The sequence below is a fragment of the Urtica dioica genome, chromosome 9 (genome assembly GCF_054948205.1).
Source record: "Urtica dioica subsp. dioica isolate 48M chromosome 9, U.dioica_male_clone48M_v1_H2, whole genome shotgun sequence".
Taxonomy (NCBI): domain Eukaryota; kingdom Viridiplantae; phylum Streptophyta; class Magnoliopsida; order Rosales; family Urticaceae; genus Urtica; species Urtica dioica.
Window position 1 is genome coordinate 18,443,422 of NC_142764.1, and position 19,102 is coordinate 18,462,523.

General features: G+C 37.2%; 1 protein-coding gene across 1 annotated transcript; it reads left to right on the top strand.

Moving 5' to 3' along the window:
* Positions 1-10,319: 10,319 nt before the first annotated feature.
* LOC149385467 (uncharacterized) lies at positions 10,320-10,763 on the top strand. The gene has a single exon (XM_089626342.1). It carries the CDS (start codon positions 10,320-10,322, stop codon positions 10,761-10,763), a length of 444 nt encoding a protein of 147 aa, XP_089482468.1.
* The last annotated feature ends 8,339 nt before the right edge of the window (positions 10,764-19,102 follow it).

Genomic DNA, 19,102 nt, shown 5'->3' on the forward strand with positions numbered 1-19,102 from the left:
ACTTTTTTAAGTGTCAATGGAATTCGATTGTTTCGTTATTTTAGAAAATATACTTGCTTTTTCTATTATTATTATGATGGAAGTATATATGTATGCTCAATTAAATGTGTTTATGCATAAAGTTTAAATACTATATGCAACAAATTAAGTTAGTTGGCATGATTCAAATAATTAATTTGGTTCAAATTTGGTCGTGGTTGACGTGAATATAGTCTGTTGCACGTCTTGTGGGAAGTTGTAATCGTATTAAAAAAAAAGTGTATTATACTTTTAAGCGTACGTACTTTTATATGTTGTCCAAATCACAATCAGTCAGTCTACAAGAAATCTTCATATGTTTAGCTTAAGTTTATTTCAAATTGCCATCTCTTAGAGTTTTTGCTGGCAAGCTCATCAAACAATATAGACTTTGAGGGGATGCTTTCTTCTGAACTCTTTTTTTTTCCCCCTTCTAAATTAAAGAGGTTTTAATCCGGTTTTATTTTATAACAATGTCTATTGTTTGCCCTTCTTATTATTATAGTTATAGTTTTCTGTAAATTTATCTCAATTTTTATTTTTAAGTAATCATTTGTAATATTGCTAATAACGTATTAAGCAATAAAGTGGTATAATCAATTAATCGCATGCACAGTTCGGAAGCTAGATTTTTACTATTTTTTATTTATTTATATGAATTGGTTTGATTTTCTTTGTTAGCATTCATTGGTAGCTAGTTAACATTACTTTTTTGTTTTGCATACATTACTTGTGTTATGTGGAGGAGTATTGTTATGCCACAAATCCCCAACAACAAAAACATAATATAAAATAATAGAAAAAAAAAACTCAGTCCAAAAACGACGACAGAAAAAGACAAGCGAGCCACTACTCTAAGGGCAGGGTCGAACCAAGGCCCACAGTTATTCGAACAGCATGACACCTGCGCCAAATCCCTCGAAAGATACGGGCAAAAGATCCTTGGCCATGTGCCAAGGACAACCCAATGAAGCTCCTGGGCCAAAGCCCTTGTCAGGCCTAGGCCAAGGCCTTTGGCAATGTGACGAGGGCAAGCCAAACGAGGCACCCGGGCAAATGTCCTTGGTAGGACCACGCAAAGGGTCTTAGGCCACGACCGGGGAACTCACCCGGCCACCCAATGGCCCTTCACATACGGTTTGGGAGGGGGACATTGTGTCTTGACACCCGGTCGCCCAGTGGCCCCTCAGTCATGACTGAGGGATGTGCTCGGTCACCCGGTGGCCCCTCGGCCAAGACCAAGTCGGGGACTAGGACATGTTGACCGTGGTCCGTCCACATGACTAGCATGACTCGGCCAAGGGCCACTCCTATAAATACAAGCCTCACTTAAAAGAAAGGTAACAAATTCTTAGCTCCTGAAACTCTGCAGAAATCACTCTCCTTCATTTACAAATACAAGCCTCGACCAACGCCCAAACACATAATCATCTCACCTCTAATAATGTTGAACGTTGGTACCTCAAATTTTTTTCATCTTATTACAGGAATCGACAACAAATGTGACTCAGCTACTCATAGGAAGTCGGAGCGTTAGGATTCGATGCATCTTGACTCAAGTGCAATTACAGGGTAAGACCCTAGATCAAACCATTCAAGTTCTTTAGTGTTGTCTGAAAACGAGCGAAAACAAGTATCCCACCCATAGAAGGAATTTAATCTGTTCTGATCGCATATGTTTAATGAAAGAGCTTTTAGACGTTAAAGAAAGGGAATAAATTATTGTACTACTATATATTATTCTTATCTTATACCCCAAACAATATTATTACAGTTTCTGTAGTTCATAATAATTCCACGACATGAATTGGTATAAAAAAATGGGGACTTTTTCTTTGTAGCTTAGTCTCCTCGATAGATAGTTAACGTTCTTTTTCTCCTCTAACATTGTTTTTATCTTATATGGAAAATAATATTATGGCATGTTATAACTAAATAGTCAACTAAAATTAACAGTTTTGTAAATTAGTTAAAGATTGTCTAAAATTAGTGAAATAGTTCAATATAAGATTCAATATTTTTGACCCTGTAATTAAAATTTTCAAAGTGATAAATTGTTTATATGAATCGTCAAACATTTTAATCACAATTGTGTAAAAAAAAAAAAATTTAACGACATAACTTTGACTACTTTATTGATCATCAATTAGCTTCATATGACTATTTTGTATTATTTTTCATAATATTATTACCTGGTCAATTTATCATACCGCAACATCATTTGATATAATAAAATAACAATAGAAAAAACGGGATTGCCTATTTCCATAGATATATATGTGTGTTATTGTCATATTGATGGTTTTCCCAATTAAGTACAGACTGATTAATTGGTATTTGGTTCGACGCGTTTGACACACTTAGATGCGCACTTTTCGACTCTAAAATGCATCGGACTTGGGCGGTGGTGATGGCCGTGTCTCTTGAGCGCTTGGTGCTCGAGACGGTTGAGCAAGAATATATCCCCAACGCTTTCTATAGATGTGTCACGCAGAGTGTTATATATAAGTCCACCCATTGCACTATAACTATTGAGAATTAAGGTTTTATTTTAGTTTAGATCAGGTGATTGAGTTGTACGTTAGTTATGTGTACAGGTTTAGTTAAATGACTTGTATATTTTATGTCGTTTTCTTTCTGCTTTGTAGTTGTTAGTTGAACGACGCCGTTTGGTTTGTAAGTGGTGCATTATGCTCTTTTGCTATTTGTATAATCAACTAACATTCAAGTTGAATGATTTATTAAGTCAATTCTCAATAAAACATACGATGTTTTTTTTCTCTAATTCATCTTCTCCAAAGATTCTTCTTCTCTGAAGCTTAGTTGTAAAATGGTATCAGAGCTTTCGCGTTTTACCTAGCAACCAAGCCTTCTTCCTCATACCTTCAGAGATTCGTTTCTTGATGAATCCTCCACAAGATGACAGAATAAAAAACCCAACCGGATAGAAGCGCTATAACTAGAAACACTGGAGGATCGTGAACCAGATCTGATGTGACAATCCAATTTGAGCCTTTTGTATCTTCATCACTCAGATTCACCAGGCATTATTCTTTTCTTCATGTCTTCACTGGAGACAACTATGTTTCTTAGTCTCGATCGATGAAGATTGCATTATCAGTGAAAAACAAGATCGGCTTCATCGACGGAACGATCGCGAAGCCAAATCCTACGGAAGTCATCCTATGCAATGCCTGGAATTGCAACAACAACATTTTCCTCTCATGGATCTTGAATTCTTGTTCCAAAGAGATCTAATCCAACATTCTCTATGGCGATTCAACGTACAAAGTGTGGAAAGACCTAGAAGAGAGGTATCAGCATTCGAATGCGTCGAGAATCTTCCAATTAAGACGCGAACTGATGAATTTGATCCAAGATTAGAAGCATGTGAGTGCCTATTTAACGAATTTGAAAGGAATTTGAGAGGAGCTCTCAAATTTTTGACCTAATTGTTCTTGTGGAAATGCACTTATGGAAGCGTCAAGGATCTCGAAGCGTTCATTTAGAATAGTATGTAATGGAATTTCTGATAGGATTAAACGAATCCTACACTCAAGTTCGTGATCAAGTATTGTTGATGGATCCTATTCCACAGATGAACACATTTTTTTGCGATAGTCTCTCAAGAATAGGAACAAAGATCGGTTAGTATTGATGTTCTTGGATGAACATATCACTTAAGCACGATGGCGATGGTTGTGCACGAAGAACTGAAGAAGTTCATCAAGAAAGACCGGCCGATGTGCACTCATTGCAAAATGTTGGGACACAGCATCGACAAGTGCTACAAACTCCATGGCTATCCACATGGATTCAAGCCTAAATTCAAAGGCCAAGCAAATACAAATGCGATGGAAGGCTCAGACAAGTTCAGTGATTTGGTCAATGATACGTCTACATCAACTTCAAATCTCTCTGCAAGTCATATACACTAGATCATCCAGACTCTTTCCAACCAGGTAGCTTCTTCTAATGGAGCAAGCATCGCCAATGACATCAAAACAACCTACCTTAAAACAGGTTTTTCTAACCTTATGGGTAGTGATAGTAGTAATGCCAATTCTGATAATATATGGATCGTAGATTATGGTGCATCTAGGCATATCAGTGTTAACACCTCTCTTTACATGAATCTTATACCTATATACAACTCTAATATTACTCTACCTAACCATATTGAGATACCTATTGTTCGTTGTGTTGATATTAGTCTTAGTTTTGACATCATTCTGAAAGATGTGCTACTAGTACTAGGTTTCAAAACCTTGAAGGTGATTGGCAGGGGTAGAAGAAGAGATGATTTGTATGTACTGTCCAGAATTTCAAGAAAAGCATAAATCAACGGAGTTTCGGCACAAATATGGCATGATAGATTATGAAAACTTTCTTTCAAGAAATTGGAGACAAAGAAGAAAAAGCAGGCATATCATTCTTCTACAGATAGAAAGAACATGTCTCATTTGTCCCTTGACCAAGCAAAGACGCTTGCCTTATATTTCTATGAATCGTTTATCTACTAATGCTTTTGATCTTGTTCACTATAATGTTTGCTGGCCATATTCAGTGGCGCTTCTAGACTTGATCACATATTTTTTCTTACTTTAGTATATGATAGTACTCGGTATTGTTGGATCTTTCTCATGAAGAACAAATCAGAAGTTCATCGCATTATTCCTCGGTTTTGCCCTTTCATCTCTAATCAATTCAATACTATTAAATAATTTTGATATGATAATGCAAAAGAACTTGTTTTCACATAATTTTTTTTGCCAAACAAGGTATCCTTCATTAATATTCATGTGTTGAGACACCTGAGCAAAATTCAGTAGTAGACAGGAAACATCAACATCTCTTGAATGTTGCACGTTCTCTGTTCTTTCAATCTCATGTCCGTATAGATTATTGGTCAGAATGTGTACTCACAATAACACTATTTAATCAATAGAACTCCTACCCAAGTGTTACAACACAAAACTCCTTTTGAGAGATATGTAATAAAGAAGTTGATTATGAGTTCATGATAGTCTTTGGTTGTTTAGCATTTGCTTCAACCTTAGATCTCATCGAACAAAGTTTCAACTTCATGCCAGGAAATGTGTATTCATTTGATATACACCTGGAATCAAAGGATACAATCTCATTGATAATTAAACAAAAGAAATTTTCATGTCAAGAAACGTGGTGTTTCATGAAAACTACTTCCTTTTTTAAACTCTTAGTGATATTGATAATGTTGCAAGTCCTTTTGATGATATGGTTCTATCAAGTGTTACACAGTCAAGACAGAACCAATTCATCCTCCAAGTTTACATACTCCAACACCTTCTAGGTAAGAAGAACACATTCCCAATGATACTGATGTCAACACAGGTCCAACACAAGTTCCATAAACAACTCAGTTGGGCAGCATACATCCATCTCATGGTGATCAAACCTTGATAAGATCATCAGGACAGTGGTTATACCTCATTACCTTCAAGATTACCACTGCAATTAATTGCATAAACTCTTAGGTCAAAGTTATAATACTAAACAATCTATTCAATCAGTTGTTTCTTATGATCATTTATCTAGTTCATTTCGCGAGTTTGTGCTTTCCGCTTTCCATTTCAGCTCACTATACTCCAAATTACTACCATCAAGCTGTCAAGCACGTAGAATGGACGAGAGATATGGATGAAGAACTACAAGCCATGATAGCAAATAAAACATGGTTAGTGGTTAACTTACCAGTCAATGCCAAAACTATCAGATGCAGATGGATCTACACCAACAAACTTAATACAAATGGCTCTCTAGCTTGACATGAAGTTAGATGAGCAGTCAAGGGTTAGAACCAAAAGGAAATGGTCAATTATATCGACATTTTCTCACTGGTGGCCAAATTGGTAACGGTGTGTTGCTAGCACTGTCAGCTTCTTAAAACTAGATATTGACATAACTAGATATTCATAATGCATTTTAGAATGGAGATCTATTTGAAGAGGTTCTAATGGAGCTACCACATGGATTCATTCATCGGGGGGAGTCATAGAAAGGTCAACGGAAGCTAGTTTGCAAGCTCCATAAGTCAATATATAGGTTAAGCAAGCATCTCGCCAGTGGAATCTCAAATTCACATAATCTATTCTCAGTGGAGGTTTCTGTTGGAATTGATCTAGGGTTTAAGAAAAAGTTTAACGCTTCGGTAAGCGGCGGAATTTTAAAAAATTTCTTTTTCAAGTAAAACAGTTTTTACTAACCTAGACAAAGAGCAAGCACATGTAAATAAAAACTAGTATGAGCATAAAAGATTACTAACCTTTTTAGAAGCTTGAACGTTGAGAAGCTTTTGGAAAAGGTTGCAACGTTCGTCTCCCTCGCAGCACGTCTCTCTTCCTTTCCTCGTTAACTCGAGCAACCACGAAAGTTTCTATCACTAAATCACTCGAGAGAAAAGGAATTAGTGAGTGGGCACTTTTAAACACTACGACTTAAGAACGAGTCTTGAAGTCGCAAAGCTAAACACTTTGTCAAATGAGGACCTAGGTACCAAAAAAAATCGAAAATTAACTAGAGAGAGAGAGAGGGGATCGGCCAAGTTCTAGAGAGAGAGTCTCTCAAATCTCTTAAACTTGGATGAATGAAATGTGTGGAATGAGGCTCCTATTTATAGGAGAGGTCTCACCTTCTATAAGGTAGTTTCATTTTCTATAGAATATCACATATTCATGAGCCAATTTCCCTTTTTCCTTCATAGAGTCACACGGCCAACATAGGCTTCAATAAGCCTTGGATTTGTTTCCTATTTTGTTCCATGTCTTGCCTTTGACTCTCTCTTGGCCGAATATCCTCATGCATGCATGGGAAATTTGTTTCCTCTTTTTCTTTTGGCAAGTATCTTGATACATTTATGCACAAAATATTATCTCTTTCTCTTGGGTATTTGGGCGCCCATTTCAACTCTAGAATGAGCTTCTAGAAGCTTCTTCATTTGTTCATGACAACATGAAAAAGGCCCATTAAGAATTTTCAATAAAATTCTTATGAAATGAAATTAATCCACAAGGCCCAATGATCAAGTCATGGCCGAGTGTTATTGAGTCATCAAATGACCTTGTCAAAAAATTTATTGACATTCATTTCACCCTATGTCTCAAAAGACAAAAATACCCTTTTGACTATTTTCGTTCTTATTTTGACTTAGCTTTCAGTTTAACTATTCCTACTCGATGTGATTCGTGACAGTGACCTCATGGATCCAAATGAACAAAGCTTGAGCTAAACACTTGGACTCAAAAGTTCACAAAACCTTTTCCAAGTTTAGCTTAATGTCAACTGACTCCACTAAAAAGTTGACACTGAAAATCTCTCGGTTCAAATGAATTTATTTTCTACTCAAGAATTCAACCTAATTGTAATGAGTGGATCCACAGAATATTATCAGTGTTTACCCTTCATGAATATCATCAGCTAGTCGGGATTTACAAAATTACCATTTTACCCTTCTAGCTGTTATTTCCTCAACTCATTTGTCGCTTGTGAATAAGTTAGAAACAATGTATTGACGAGGAGCTAACAAGTCACATTGTTTCATCCAAAAGAGTCAAGACTCAATTTGGACACTGGCCAGTTCATTTATTCACACTCTAAGGAACAAAGCATGAGGTGATATACATTGCATTTCAGCAATTTGTACATGAATTCCATATCTACGAGAACTTCACAAAGTTACTCATGACTCTCACAACTTAGTACTTCACCAATAGGCCTTGTTCGGAATCACATAGTGAGTCAGAACTCTGACTTTCTCAAATGAGAATACGTAAGGTGTGAAATGGCATGTCTCATTTCAGGATTAAGGTAAGCACGATGCAATTCATACGTAGTGACTTCGAGACATAGGAGGTTAAATGGTTTGTTCTTATCTTGTCTCTAGAAGTGCACTGGTCAATTCAGTACCTTCGGAAGATACCTAGAAGAACTATAGAGTCTCCAACTCTCAATGCCTCATAACCAGACATCATAGATTCTTCTAACAATCATACTGAGGTCAATAGTCCTTTGACCCTTAGATTGCGAATATATCGTTTTAAGCAAACTACGAAGAGTTTGTTCATGCAAATCTACATTTGTCTCTTCGTAAGTTGTTTAGTTTGTTTATGGACTAAAGACTAATGTTTTATCATAAAGCTTCAAACAAACAAGGAGGAATGAATGAACGTTTCAACTTTTTATTAATGAGTAAGCAATTACAAGCAAGAGTCTTCATGAGACTTTATTACATCAAATGTACAATAAAAAGATTACAACTCTTCTTGTGGGCACCATTGACAACAGTTTCACACAATCAAAGTCAGATTATAGTCTCTTTACTAGAGGGTCAGGCTCACAATTTTTTGCCATTCTATGACGATGACATAATTTTGGTTGGACCAAACGTTGTAGTGATCAGTGAAGTCAAGGAATTTCTCACGTCACAATTTTGACTGAGAGATCTGGGAGCGTTAAAGTATTTTTTGGGATTAGAGATTGTACATTTGAAGGGTGGGATTGTAGTCAGCGAAAGACATTATGCCTTGTAACTGCTTGAAGACTTTTGTTTTTTAGACTTTAATCCTGTCCAATTACCAATGAATCTAAGAATGGCTTTATCTGTCTCTGAATGAGTACTAGTTGAAGATGCTATGCACTATCGCAGATTCATTTGGGAGGTTATTCTATCTGACAATAACTAGGTCAGATATTACCTATTCAGTCCATGCCTTGAGTTAATTCCTACAAGCTCCCCAAGACATTCATCTCAAAGTTGTACACCACTTACTGAGATACATCAAGGGTCAACCTGGGTCGGGTCTTAGTTTTTTTGCAGCTTCTTCGACGAGTCTGAGAGCATTTTCAGACGTTGATTGGGCCACGTGTCTTGGTACGAGCATTCTGTTACAAGATAATGTGTCTTTATAGGTGACTCGTTGATCGCTTGGAAGTCGAAGAAAGAGAGAACAATTTCTCGTTCTTCTGCATAAGCGGAATATAGAGCAATGACGGCCACGACTTCCAAGTTGATATGGATTCAACAATTGCTGAAGGATTTTGGTGTTACACAACCATCTACTTCAGTTTTGTTTTTTGATAACCGAGCCGCAACCCATATTGCTTCTAATTTGTCTTTTCACGAAAGAACAAAGCATATCGAGATCGATTTGCACTTTGTTCGTGACCGCATCAAGTCAGGGTCGCTCAAGTTATTGCCAATCCGAACTCAAGACCAGCTCGCCGATCCTTTCACTAAGCCTCTTTCAGCTCCTCACTTGCGTCACCTTCTTTGCAAGATGAACTTCACATATATTTATGTCGGGGAGTATTAAGAATTAAGGCTTTATGTTCGTTTAGATCGGTTGTTTGAGCTGTACGTTAGTTATGTGTATAGGTTTAGCTAAACGACTTGTTTATGTTATGCCGTTTTCTTTCTGCTTTTTAGTTGTTAGTTGAAGGATACCATTTGGTTTGTAAGCGGTGCGTTCTGCTTGTTTGCTTTTTGTATAAGTAATGAACATTCAAGTTGAATGATTCTTTAAGTCAATACTCAATAAAACATTCAATGTATTTTTTCTCGGCTTCATCTCCTCCAAAGATTCTTTTTCTCTGAAGTTTAGTCGTAAAAATAACATCTAATTTCATGTGTGAAATAAATATATATATATATATAATAATTTTTTTATTCTGTTTAATAAATTTCTATAACGCGGTAGATAATTAATAAATTAAAGAATAAAGGTTAACTTTAAAAAAAAAAATAAAAAAAAAATAAAGGTTAACAAAGAAAGCCAGACTTTTTTGTTAATATTTTCCGTAATGTATAACCGATTGAATTTCTTCGTGGCAATAGCTAGTTGACATTCCGCGTCATATATAACATATTATTGTTATTCTTATCTTACGGTACCCCAAATATGCTGTTCAATGCACATGAGACGTTTGACTTCAATTGCGTTAATAATAATTAATAACTTCAGCTACAAGAACATTGTTAGAGCAAAGGTCCCACACAAAGTCTTTCACCGTCCAAACTCAAATGAATTAATACAAAAAAAACAATAGCAAAGAATATATATATAATATATATATATCAACATATAAAACCAAACTAACCTAATTAGTAGACATCTGTGCACGTTGCGAAAAACCCCGTTGTCTCTGTCTTTGACGTGCATGAAAAATACTACAAAACCCACCGTATAAATTTCGAAAATTCTCTTTCATATCATCAAAAATCAAAACAAACAACCAATTCAAAACTAATAATAACAAAATACGCAATGGGTAATTGCATGCATGTCTCGTATCAAGTTCAAGAGAAAAAGAAGAGCGTGAGAGTTATCACCTACAGCGGAGAGGTATTAGAGTTCAAAGGCTCGACCAAGGTGAAGAAAGTCACTTCGGGACCGTACGGTGGCTACAATCTGGTCCACCGTTCACAGCCATTTTCGAAATTACCTCCGAAAGTAAAGCTCAAATCCGGCGAGGTTTATTACCTCGTCCCAGATTCGGCAAAGGTGTTCTCTCAGGACTCGAGACAGAAGATAAAGATAGTGGTGACAAGGGAAGACTTGGAGAAGCTTTTGGGAAGCTCGGAGAAATTTCAGATAAGCAGAGAGGTCGTTTTTTGTCACGCTGACTTTTCAGGCGATGATCAGAGTTTAGGAGGGTCTCCCAAATGGAGACCTTCGCTATCGTCCATTTCAGAAGTTAAGGACTTTTGACGGAGGGGTTTCTTTTATTTTCTAGTTGGGCCCGTAGATTGGTCCATTTTAACTTGCATAATTACTTCAGGCCCAGTTACTTTTTGTCTTGGGCTTGTTGATACTATTTTTATTTATATTTCATAAATTCATGGTGTAATTAATCTCAACAAGGATGTGATTATTGTTGCCTAGTGACATTGACCCCAAAATAGAGATATTTCGGTACTCGGGTACACTTTGAGGTGGCCTTATGAACGAGAATATTATAAAGGAGGTGGTCAAACAATGGATATTGACACTAATATTATCATTTGACTGCTACTTGTCAAAAATTAACAAAAAAAATGAAATGTTGAGTGGACTATTATTAAAGATAACTGAGATAATTTTTTTCTTACAAACCTACCCTCAACAAAAAATCTCTCATATTCTCCTTTTTTTTCTTTTTTCTTTTTCTTTACTGTTCCACCATTTCGTCCGTAACTCTCCCGGTCTCTCTCGATTACTAGCTCTCTCCTATTGACGACAAGGACGATGATTTCGTCATCGTAGACTAGATCATTTTCAACAACAGGGCCGGCCCAACAAAGAACGAAGCCTAGGCAAAAACTAAAAATTTGGCCTTTTATAAATTAATAAATATTAAAAAAAAAAAGTAAAATTTTCAACCATAGTTATTAAAAATTTCAAAATAATATAATGCTTGATAAACCATAAAAAAAAAAAAACCCACTAACAAAAATTTTCAGTTGATATCTCATTTCTTCAAATTTTTCATTTTCAATTCATGTATACAGTCGTACTCTCCAAAAATAAAAATAAAACCAGTTCAATTTCTTGCCCTAACATGTTTCTTTTTCTTTTTTTTTTATTTCCAATATCAATGTCCAAAAATAAATAAATTAAAAAAAGATAAGACCAATTTCTAGGATTTTGTTTCACAAATAAATCACCTAAAGTCTGAAAAAGTGTATGAAGTGTGGACATGTATACTTGGTGTTTTAAGAAATTAACCAAGGCCAAATTGTGCTTTTGTTTTAATTTCCTTCCGTTCACATTAGAGAAATTACTTCAACTACTATCGTTTGATAATTTTTTTCCCATTTCCCACCAAAAAACATAATTTGGTCAAATATACTAGTAAGACAAGTGTGCAAATACTTTTTCACCCTCTCTCTCTCTTTTCTTTCTCTTTTCCTTCTTTCTTTCACGCTTATTCTCTTAAATCCATAACTGATTACAACAACTGGTTGAGATTTTCTCTCTCTCCCCAAAAATAGATTTCTCTTTTTTTTCATCTTCTGATCATCATCTTCATCATAATCAAAAGTCCAACACTATCGTCACCACCAACAACAACAGGCTTCAGCCTACTATCTCAACAGTCATACCCAATTTCACCTGGACAGAAATAGAGATGCGAGAAGAAAGACTACGGCGACGGCGAATGGCTTTCCGCGAAGGAGACAGAGGAGCAGCGGACTTAAAGATTCTCCAGCCATGGCAGCGGTGACTGGCTGAGCTATGAGTTTTCGCGCGGAACCGATGTTCTCCTCCATGAGCTCCGACGTCGTAATGCATGTCGTCGTTGTCGTTCTCAGCCGTGAAGCCGATGCGGTGGCCGACAGAGTAGGCGACGAGTTCAACGAGATCACCGCTGGAGTTTGAGGACAAAACGTGAATCGAAATTTCCGTCGGATTTGTGGTTCTGGTCGCCATAGAGATTTTTTGGCACTGGATTTCGCGGAGGATGATTTTCTCTTCGCGTTTGAAGCAATCGTAGAGATCGTCGATGGAGAGAATGAAGATGGCGAGGCTGCTTCAACCGAGGGCGGTGGCGGGTGGCAGTGGTGGTCAGGGTTGCGTGGTTTAGCTTCGTTTGGAGAGGGAGATAGCTCTCGTCAGAAACAGAAAGAAGACGGCGAGGCTCAGAATTTGCCATGACTGTGTACAGAATCGTAAAGAAAGAAAACAAGGAAGATGAAAACTCTTCTACTTTGCCTCTACTCCCCAAGAGCCAAGGTTTTAGTTTTTCTATTTAAATTCATGTTTTTGTTACGGGTTAATGGTGGCATAAATACCTAATGTTTGAACGAAACTATACTTATGTACTTAATCTTTTTTTTTCGACGGCAATAATACCGAACGTTACGTTTTTGTGTTTCCGTCACTACCTCCACTGTTAACTTATAACGGATGTCCACGTGGCATCATCATATTTAATCTGCATATTTTGCATTAAAGATTGTCTCTTGTCAAAGCTTATTTCTTTCTTTATCACGCAAAAAGTTGCTCGAGAGACAATTCCACGAATCCAAAACCGTCCTATTCTCGGAGGCGATACAATCCGGAAATTTCCCAGTGAGAAAGTTGCTCGAGAGGTCGACGAACTCGAGCTCGGGATTGCAAGTCGCTTTCGCCGAGATCCCTCCGCTGAGCTGGTTCCCGGCCAATCCGAGGGACCGGATTGAAGGCATCGAGAAGAGCGAGGCCGGGACGGGCCCCACAAAATCGTTCCCGGAGATGTCGAGCCTCTCCAATCCGATCAGCTCCAGCGGAATCTGCGACCTGAGCGAGTTGTTCCTCAAATCGAGCTCTTCGAGGAGAGTCAAGCTCTCGAGACCAGGCACGGTTCCGTTGAACGAGTTCTCGGCCAAGACAAGGCTTCTCAGCGACTTCATCGAGGACACCGAGCTCGGAATCTCTCCGGCGAGGAAGTTCGAGCTCACGTTGAGCGTCTCGAGCGATTTCAGCCGGCTGATCTTCGCCGGAAAAGGACCCCAAATCCCTAGAGACGCCAAAGACAATACCTTTAAAGCTGAGAGCTTTGTGACGACCGTGAAGAGCGAGTCTGTTGAGAAGGATTTTGACATCGGAGATGTTCTGTTTCCGACGATGCTCAGCTTCGTGATGACTCGGTGTTCTTTGTCGCAGACGATCTTGAGAGAAGGCGAGCTTGGATATAGCAGAATATGCAGATTAAATATGATGATGCCATGTGGACATCCGTTATAAGTTAACGGTGGAGGTAGTGACGGAAACACAAAAACGTAACGTTCGGTAGTCGTCGAAAAAAAAAAGATTAGGTACATAAGTATAGTTTCGTTCAAACATTAAGTATTTATGCCACCATTAACCCTTTTGTTACTAACTTTATTGTCAATTAGAACCAACATGTGCTTTTTATTTGTAATTTTTTTATATATATAATTAGAACCCAACACGTGCTTGACATAATGTCCACGAACTCCATCAAGCTTTTGTGACAATGTGGAGTTGATCAACAACTTTCTCTGACAATGTGGAATTGATCAACAATGATAAGGAGATATTGATTTATGTGTGTTACCTATGTCCAAGATTTCATATATCCCAGAGAAAAATTTACTGGTTTTATATGTGTGCTAAATCAACAACTACATAATTCTCTGTTACTTAATATATATTGTTTTTAGGCTAATAATGCTAAAATCTGTGGATGTTTCATCCAAAACTATACAACATTTACATGACGTAGGTTCTGCGATTTATTGGGTCAAGTGGGTTTTTAATTTCAGATGAAAGCATTTGAATTGAGATGGTTATTGAGGTCTATAGGTGTGGTCGATTTTTTTTTTCTTTTATGAGTTGTTAATTGATTGTTGCAAAAACAAGTTTAGGTTGGGTAGTCTTGACTTTAATTTTACAATAAAAGTTTACATTTGTTGATAATTACATCTACAATTGACCGTAATTGTTGACAACTATGTCAACAATATGCTTCAAATGTTGACGTCGTTGTCAACAATAGATAGTAACTGTTGACGTCGTTGTCAACAATATATAGTAATTGTTGACAACTATGTCAATAATTGACAGTAATTGTTGACATTTATATAAATGTCAACAATTAATATCAATTGTTGATATAGTTGTCAACAAAATCTGTCAATTGTTGACATGTAATTGTCAACAAATGTCAACTTTTATTGTAAAATTAAAGTCACGACTACACAGCTTAAACTTGTTTTTGCAATAATCAAATTCACAACTCATAAAAGTAAAAAAAAAAAAAAAAAAAAAAAAAAAAACTATATATTAAAGTATTTATTCGATTTATATTTAATGGGATCTCAAAAGATGTTGTAAATGGAACATAATTAAACTAAAAATAAAGGAAAGAAAAGAATAGAAAAACTGTATCGATTAAGCTTTTTATTTTGAGCGAGGTCGCCAGACGTAAAGATACTTAGCGAACTCATGATTACAATTTGAACGTAACTTGCGGAATATGAAATACAAAGGTGTATGCGCAAGGAAAAAATTTGTGCAATTCTTCTCTAAAGAAAAGAATTTATAGACTAGGCGAGATGCAGAATTCGCGGAGACGCGCGGTGAAGACTTCGTCCGCCTCATGACACGTCGCCTAATTGTTTAAACGAACGTTGGTTGAAGCCATCTCAGATCCGGTATTTGTGGCGAGGCTTGCGTGTTGACTACGACTTCGTCATGAGATGGTTAGCGTGGATTCGTCGAGATCACATAACATCATTTGGGCCAAGACAGATTTCTCGCATTTATTGGACTTCGCAAGGGTGGTTTTTAACCCCCCACAAATATGTCATTCTTGAAATAAAATACAGAACAATGGTTACTAGAAATAATTACCACTGTTTTCTATTTGTGGCTCGCTAGGGTGCTTTAAGGAGCTTTCCAATTTTTCCGCTTGTTTGATATCACGACTTCTCAAAGATCGCCGGAGCCCTCTGGTACAAAAAAAGGTTTAACTTCAATCCTATTCTCTCTTTGTATTTTATAAATAATGTTGTAAATAAAATGGTAAATGTCAAAAAATGCTATTTCTGTAGTAAAAAAATTAAGTACGTCATTCTTAAAATAAAATATAGAACAATGGTTACTAGAATTAATTACCACTTTTTCCTGCTTGTGGCTCGCTGGGGGTGCTTTAAGGAGCTTTCCTCTTTTTCCGCTTGTTTGATATCACGACTTTTGAAAGATCATCGGAGCCCGCTGGTACAAAAAAAGATTTAACTTCAATCCTATTCTCTCTTCGGATTTTATAAATAAAGTTAAATATAGCCACCCAAAGTAAATAAATATTGTAAATAAAATGATAAATATAAAAAAAATGCTATTTACGTAGTAAAAAGTTTAAGTATGTCATTCTTGAAATAAAATACAGAACAATGATTACTAGAAATAACTATCGCCTTTTCCTACTTGTGGCTCGCTAGGGTGCTTTAAGGAGCTTTCCTCTTTTTCCACTTGTTTGATATCATGACTTCTCAAAGATCATCGGAGTCCGCTAATACAAAAAAAAAGGTTTAACTTCAATCTTGTTCTCTCTTCATATTTTATAAATAAAGTTAAATATAGCCACACATAGAGTAAATAAATGTTGTAAAAAAATGGTAAATATAAAAAATGCTACTTCCGTAGTAAAAAGTTGAAGTATTTAATTCTTGAAATAAAATACAGAACAACAGTTTCTAAAAGTAATTACCATTTTTTCCTACTTGTGGCTTTTAAGGAGCTTTCCTCATGGGGAAATAGCCATAAGTACTATCACTTTTCATAATTTGGACCAAAATATGGAAGTCCATGTTTTGGACAAAAATAATAGTTGGTCCGGCCAAAACCCGCTTCGTCGCGAGCCATCATCTGCCTCCGACGCACGACTCCGAGCTCAGCCCAGTCCGACCGGAAAGAGGACATTCGCGAGTTCCGAGCCTCTCTTTTCTTCGTCGCGTGACTCGGCCGAGACAAAGGAGACGCGAGCTCCACCGACTCCAGACCAAGGAAAAGCCATCAAAGAAGCTTTTGGCGAAACTCCGACGAGCCTGAGAACATCTGCCGAACCAGAGGAGACCTTCGAACCAGAAGAGACTACCGAATCGAGAGATCGACCGAGAAAGGATTGGAGGAAATATGTAATGGTTTTTTTTTTTTTTTTTTTTTTTGTATTGTCGGAGCTGACATACAAGTCTACAATTTCATTTATTGTAGACTTCTATGTTGATAGGTGCGTTAATCACGCGGAAAACTCCTATTTTCCCCGAATAAATCCGAGCTTGTTCTCGAGTATTTGTGATGTTTTTTTTGTGTTTTTTTAGAGACTTGTAGGTTTTAGAGGCCAATGAGGTATTAAGGAGGTTAGTAGAGCATCACGTGAAGTAACAGAGCCATTTTGAGAAGATTCGAAGACTTTTCGCCAAGTTAGAGCAAAGAAGAAATACAACGTCCTCTTGTGAACAATTCTGAGAGTTTGAAGTAAATATTTTGGATGATCCAATTCCATGATTTGATAGAGCTCTCTCTTAGCTTTCCAACGCATATTTATTTGCAAGAATCGGACATCGGAGCTAGGAGTTATGGCCGTTACAAAACCGGTGCGCGCAGGAAGAAAAAGCACGCGGCGCGACCCTAGGGGGTCGCGCCGCGAGGTTCCGAAAATTGCCGAAATCGATTTCCGAGCATGAAGCGCGGAACGCGAGGTCCTCCGGGATGTCAACCTCGCGGCGCGACCCTCGAACTGCGCGCCGCGAGGTCCGCCGAGACAAAAAAAGAGGAAACGCGGATTTGGAGTCGATCTGAGCCGTTGGATCACTTTTAATTATCCAATCTGCTCTGAAAATTAAGAGAAACCCAATGATTTTGACCTAGGCCTATAAATACACCTCTCAATCTCTTGTTTAGGGACTTTTGGCACTTTTTCATTGTTTTCACTTAGTATTTGGGAGAGATAGAGAAAAAGAGGAGAACCGTTCTTCATCCATTCGCGCCAATCATAGTTTTATTCTTCTCCTTTACTCTTGAACTCCCGTATTTTAATTTTCAATTTAGTTTTCAATTATGGGTTCTTCTTCTTCCTATTCTTTTCTTTTATTTTTGTTTTCTCGCTACGCCATGAACTAATTCCATTAAGGACTATGGTGTAGCGGGTTTAGGATTCGGTTATGGATATGATTTAATATATTGAAGCAATTTTCATTCTCTACTACTTTGCTTAATTCAAATCCGTTTTTAATGCTTGATCGAGATTAGCTACCTTGTTCATGATTTTATAATTCAACTTGATGCTTGAGAAAGATTAGGTTGTTAGTGTTTTGGTTTGAATTACTATGATGCATGCCTAGGCTAGAGATAGTTAGGTTGCCATAGAATCGTGTGAATGCTCTTGATATTAATGCATGTTGTTGTTAGGGATTGAGATCGAGAGAAGATTTTCCTAATTTTGACATAGGTTGTTAGATGCTCGAGAGAGATTTAGTAACATTATTATGTGAGTATGGTTAGCAAGGAGTAGTGAGTTGATTATTGATTGTGCGTTAAATTCGTGTATCCAAACCGTTGAATAAACCCGTGAAGCCTTGGTCCTTATCCTCTCTTTCTGCTTACAACTGTTATTTGAGTGTTTTGTTATTTAATTGCTTTAGAACTTGTCAATAATTTGTGACATCTTTCCATCTCTTCTTTAGTTCAATTCGTGCTAGTTGATTTGTTTGCTAATTAAGCTTTTTCCTCGTGGGATCGACACTCGTACTTAATTCACTATATTACTTGAGCGACACGTGCACTTGCGCGCGTAAAAATCGCAACAAGTTTTTGTGGTTAGCAAGGTGTAGTGAGTTGATTATTGATTGTGCGTCAAATTCGTGTATCCAAACCGTTGAATAAACCCGTGAAGCCTTGGTCCTTAGCCTCTCTTTCTACTTACAATTGTTATTTGAGTGTTTTGTTATTTAATTGCTTTAGAACTTGTCAATAATTTGTGACATCTTTCCATCTCTTCTTTAGTTCAATTCGTGATAGTTGATTTGTTTGCTAATTAAGCTTTTTCCTCGTGGGATCGACACTCGTACTTAATTCACTATATTACTTGAGCGACACGTGCACTTGCGAGCGTAAAAATCGCAACAAGTTTTTGGCGCCGTTGCGGGGGATTACTAATAAATTAATAATAATAATAAAAAAAATTCTCCCCAGTCTTTCTCTACATTCCCACTCTCTCTCTCTCTCCTAACTTTCTGGCGAAATCGACGCTATAGCCACCGCGCGAGTTTCTGCAAGTCCGGCCAAAACCCGCTTCGTCGCGAGCCATCCTCTGCCTTTTCTTAATGAGGAATGAGTGAATTAAAATAAAAAAAAAGAAGGAGCCAGATTTAAAGACCTGGTATTTCTACTCTGTTATGAGATATCATATCCTATGGTTGGTACGCACTTTTTTAGGAGGCCTAAGCCACGAAAGTCTGCTAGAGGAACTGACATATAATTCAACTATCTCAGATCGAGTCGAGGAAAGAAACTAGGCACCGGGAAGGTGTGCAAAGAGGCATACTGACAATATAGGAAGCTAA